This window comes from Sander vitreus, unplaced genomic scaffold (assembly GCF_031162955.1).
Source record: "Sander vitreus isolate 19-12246 unplaced genomic scaffold, sanVit1 ctg314_0, whole genome shotgun sequence".
Lineage (NCBI taxonomy): Eukaryota > Metazoa > Chordata > Actinopteri > Perciformes > Percidae > Sander > Sander vitreus.
This window is the reverse complement of record NW_027595463.1, coordinates 120,001-125,000: the sequence shown is the minus strand read 5'-3', so window position 1 is coordinate 125,000 and position 5,000 is coordinate 120,001. Positions and strand designations below refer to the sequence as shown.

General features: G+C 46.1%; 1 protein-coding gene across 2 annotated transcripts in view; it reads left to right on the top strand.

Moving 5' to 3' along the window:
• The window catches only part of rnpepl1 (arginyl aminopeptidase like 1), a 19,622-nt gene that overhangs the window by 4,660 nt on the left and 9,962 nt on the right, over positions 1-5,000 (top strand). For both annotated transcript variants that reach the window (XM_078244851.1, XM_078244852.1), the window contains exons 3-7: positions 613-882; positions 1,106-1,246; positions 1,578-1,729; positions 3,604-3,720; positions 4,703-4,938. In XM_078244851.1, coding sequence (XP_078100977.1) covers positions 613-882; positions 1,106-1,246; positions 1,578-1,729; positions 3,604-3,720; positions 4,703-4,938 — 916 coding nt within the window. The remainder of the gene's footprint in view (positions 1-612; positions 883-1,105; positions 1,247-1,577; positions 1,730-3,603; positions 3,721-4,702; positions 4,939-5,000) is intronic.

Below are 5,000 nucleotides of genomic sequence, written 5' to 3'. Positions count from 1 at the left end.
TACATTTTTTGAACATATTACATTAAACAACAAAGGTGAGTTATGTCTGTCACAAACACTAAACAGTGATGGTTTTCGCCCGAGCTGAGGTTGGCCTAGTCTCTGACTAAACAAGCAGGCGAGGCCCGAGGCTTCTGCAGAGTTGACGTCACCTTGAACGCTGCCCGAGGCGCCTGGACGCTGCCCGAGGAGCCTGGACGCTGCCCGAGGCTCCTCAGGCAGCGTCCAGGTGCCTAGACGCTGCCCGAGGCGCCTGGACGCTGCCCGAGGAGCCTGGACGCTGCCCGAGGAGCCTGAACACTGCCCGAGGAGCCTGGACGCTGCCCGAGGAGCCTGGACGCTGCCCGAGGAGCCTGGACGCTGCCCGAGGCGCCTCAGGCAGCGTCCAGGCGCCTAGACGCTGCCTGAGGAGCCTGGACGCTGCCCGAGGCGCCTGGACGCTGCCCGAGGAGCCTGGACGCTGCCCGAGGAGCCTAGACGCTGCCCGAGGAGCCTGGACGCTGCCCATGTGTCGTCAATATATTATATTCTATTACATTATGTATTTTGGGGTTTACATGACAGAATTCCTGAATGAACATAATGATTGATCTTGGTGTGGGTCCCGTGCAGGAGATGAGCGGCTGGCTGGTTCTGGATCTGGTGCCGGTCCAGCCGGGGGTTCAGACCCTGGTCCTGGACTCCCACCCGTCCCTCCTGATCCACGCCATCGACTGCAAGGTGCCGGGCGCCGGCCAGCAGGCGCCGCTGTCCCTCACGTATCGTGTGGACCCCTTCACGGACTACGGCTCCTCGCTCAACATCAGCCTGCCGGCCGCGGCGAGCACGCCGGGCCAGCTGGTCCACGTCACCGTCCGCTACACGACCACGGACGGGCCAGCGGTGAGACACACGACTATGGTGACAGACAGATAGATGTCTTAATATTCCAAGAAAAAAAGTTTTAAATAAAGGTGTGTGTGTCTCTGTGTGTGTGTGTGTGTGTGTCTGTGTGTGTGTTTGTGTGTGTGTGTGTGTGTCTCTCTCTCTCTGTGTGTGTGTGTGTGTGTGTCTCTCTCTCTCTCTCTCTGTGTGTGTGTGTGTGTGTGTGTGTGTGTGTGTGTAGATCTGGTGGCTGGACTCTGAGCTGACCTGTGGTCAGTCTCGTCCTCTTCTCTTCACTCAGGGTCACTCGGTGTGTAATCGTTCCTTCTTCCCGTGTTTCGACACGCCAGCCGTCAAGAGCACGTACACCGCCACAGTCAGGGTGAGTCCTGACCTCTGACCTCTGACCCCTGACCTCTGACCTCTGACAGGGCTCCCTAATATACAATATGTATAAAAGATATGATGCACACAGAAACATTCACATTTATACAGACACACTTTACTTTCTCGTTCTTCTCACGCACGCACACACACACAGACACACACACACACACACAGACACAGAGACACAGACACAGAGACACACACACACACACACAGACACACACGCACACACACACACACACACACACACACACACACACAGACAGACAGACACGAGCACACATGTGTGATAGTTCTGGTGGTTCTGGTTCTGTTTGGTTCTGCAGGTACCAGACGGGGTGACGGTTCTGATGAGTGCGTCTCGCAGCTCCTTCTCCAAACTGGACCGGGTCTTCCAGTTCTCCATGGAGTTCCCCGTCCCGTCTTACCTCGTAGCGTTGGTGGCCGGAGAGCTGCAGCATGTCGACGTGGGACCCCGGTCAGTTTACACATATATACATATATAGATATTAACATATATACATATTAATATATTAACACATATAGATATTAATATATTAACATATTAACATATACACATTTACATATGTACATATTTACATATATACATATTAATATATTAACACATATACATATTAATATATTTACATATTAACATAGATAGATATTAACATATTTACATATATACATATTATACATTAACATATATACATAAACATATTAACATATACACATTTACATATATACTACTATAAACAGAAACACTATATACTACTATAAACAGAAACACTGTATACTACTATAAACAGAAACACTGTATACTACTATAAACAGAAACACTATATACTACTATAAACACTGTATACTACTATAAACACTGTATACTACTATAAACAGAAACACTGTATACTACTATAAACACTGTATACTACTATAAACACTGTATACTACTATAAACACTGTATACTACTATAAACACTGTATACTACTATAAACACTGTATACTACTATAAACAGAAACACTGTATACTACTATAAACAGAAACACTGTATACTACTATAAACAGAAACACTGTATACTACTATAAACAGAAACACTGTATACTACTATAAACACTGTATACTACTATAAACAGAAACACTGTATACTACTATCAACAGAAACAGAAACACTGTATACTACTATCAACAGAAACACTATATACTACTATCAACAGAAACACTATATACTACTATAAACACTATATACTACTATAAACACTGTATACTACTATAAACACTGTATACTACTATAAACACTGTATACTACTATAAACACTGTATACTACTATACTACTATAAACACTGTATACTACTATACTACTATAAACACTGTATACTACTATAAACACTGTATACTACTATAAACAGAAACACTGTAGACCGGTTGAGGCAGTAGTGCCATGAAGAAGTGTGCAGGATTAAATCCTTTTTATGATACATTATTATTTTAATTATGGAGCATAGTGCAAAGGATGCTGGAATAAATAAGTATTATGTTATGATATAAGTATTATATTACAATATGAACAGTATGAACAGCTCTGAACTAGAGTGATGAATAAATAAGTATTATGTTATGATATAAGTATTATATTACAGTATGAACAGTATGAACTAGAGTGATGAATAAATAAGTATTATGTTATGATATAAGTATTATATTACAGTATGAACAGCTCTGAACTAGAGTGATGAATAAATAAGTGGAACCAGTAAGCAGGTGGTGGTTAGAGACAGTGTTGCTGGTTATTAAGAAGACCAGCTACACACAACGAGACACAACGAGACACAACGAGACACAACGAGACACAACGAGACACAACGTGACACAACGTGACACAACGAGACACAACGTGACACAACGACACAACGAGACACAACGTGACACAACGAGACACAACGGGACACTAACGAGACACAACGTGACACAGCGAGACACGCGACACAACGTGACACAACGAGACACAACGTGACACAACGAGGACACAGCGTGACACAGCGAGACACAGCGAGACACTAGCGAGACACAACGCGACACAATGAGACACAACGAGACACAACGTGACACAACGTGACACAACGAGACACAACGTGACACAACGTGACACAACGTGACACAACGTGACACAACGAGACACGAGGTAAAGAAACACGAGTCTGGATGGATTCTCATCGTGTCTGTCTGTCTCTCTATCTCTGTGTGTGTGTGTGTGTGTGTCTGTCTCTCTGTGTGTGTGTGTGTGTGTGTGTGTGTGTCTCTCTGTGTCTGTGTCTCTGTGTGTGTGTGTGTGTGTGTGTGTGTGTCTCCAGGAGTCGTGTGTGGGCCGAGCCGTGTCTGCTGTCCTGTGCCGTGAAGAAACTTGGCGGCAGCGTGGAGCGCTGGCTCGGTGTTGCCGAGCAACTGTTCGGAGCGTACCTGTGGGGACGGTGAGTTGACCTTCACCTGTAGCTACCTGTTAGGCTTCTCATTCACGTCAACTCTGACTCAACTACAGGTATTACAAGTAGAAAGTAGCCCTGTTATCTCCTGGATGGATGGATGAGTGGATGAGTAGTTCTGTCTCTAAAATGTGGATCAATGTTTCCCCAAAAAGTCCCACGATGATGTCATCACATGTCTTGTTCTGTCCACAACTCAAAAATGTTGAGTTTCCTGTCTCAGAGTAGAGAAGAGACAAGAACAATATTCATATTTAACAAGCTGACATCACACTAGTTAACACACACACACACACACACACACACACACACACACACACACACACACACACACACACACACACAGAGACACACTCACTCACAGAGACACACACACACACACACACACACACACACACACACAGAGAGACACACAGACACACACAGACACACACACACACACACAGAGAGACACACACACACACACACACACAAACACAGACACACACACACACAAAGAAATGCACAGACACACACACATATACACACATATATACACACACACACACGCACACACACACTCACTCAGAGACTCACACACATATACACACACACACACACACACACATATACACACACACACACATACACGCACACACACACACACACACACACACACACACACACACACACACACACATACATACACACACACACACACACACGTGCGCGCGCACACACACACACACACAGAGAGACAGACACACACACACACACATATACATATACAGACACACACACATATACATATATAGACACACACACACACACACACACACACAGACACACACACACACACACACACACACAGTTGCTGGGGGATTTGGACCGAAATTAATATCTATAATAATGTACTAGTTGACCTGTTGTAATGAAGTAGTAGCAGGATGATGTTGTGATATTTTGGGTCCGCCCCCCCCCCCCCCCCCAGGTGTGACATCGTGTTCCTGCCCCCCTCCTTCCCCATCGTTGCCATGGAGAACCCGTGCCTGACCTTCATCATCGCGTCCATCCTGGAGAGCAGCGAGTTCCTCCTCATCGACGTCGTGCACGAGATCGCGCATGGCTGGTTCGGCAACGCCGTCACCAATGCCACCTGGGAGGAGATGTGGCTGAGTGAGGGGCTTGCCACCTATGCCCAGCGCCGCATCACCACCGAGGCCTACGGTAAGAGCCAATCACAGCGCTCCGCATCACCACCGAGCCCTACGGTAGGAGCGTGTTGACCC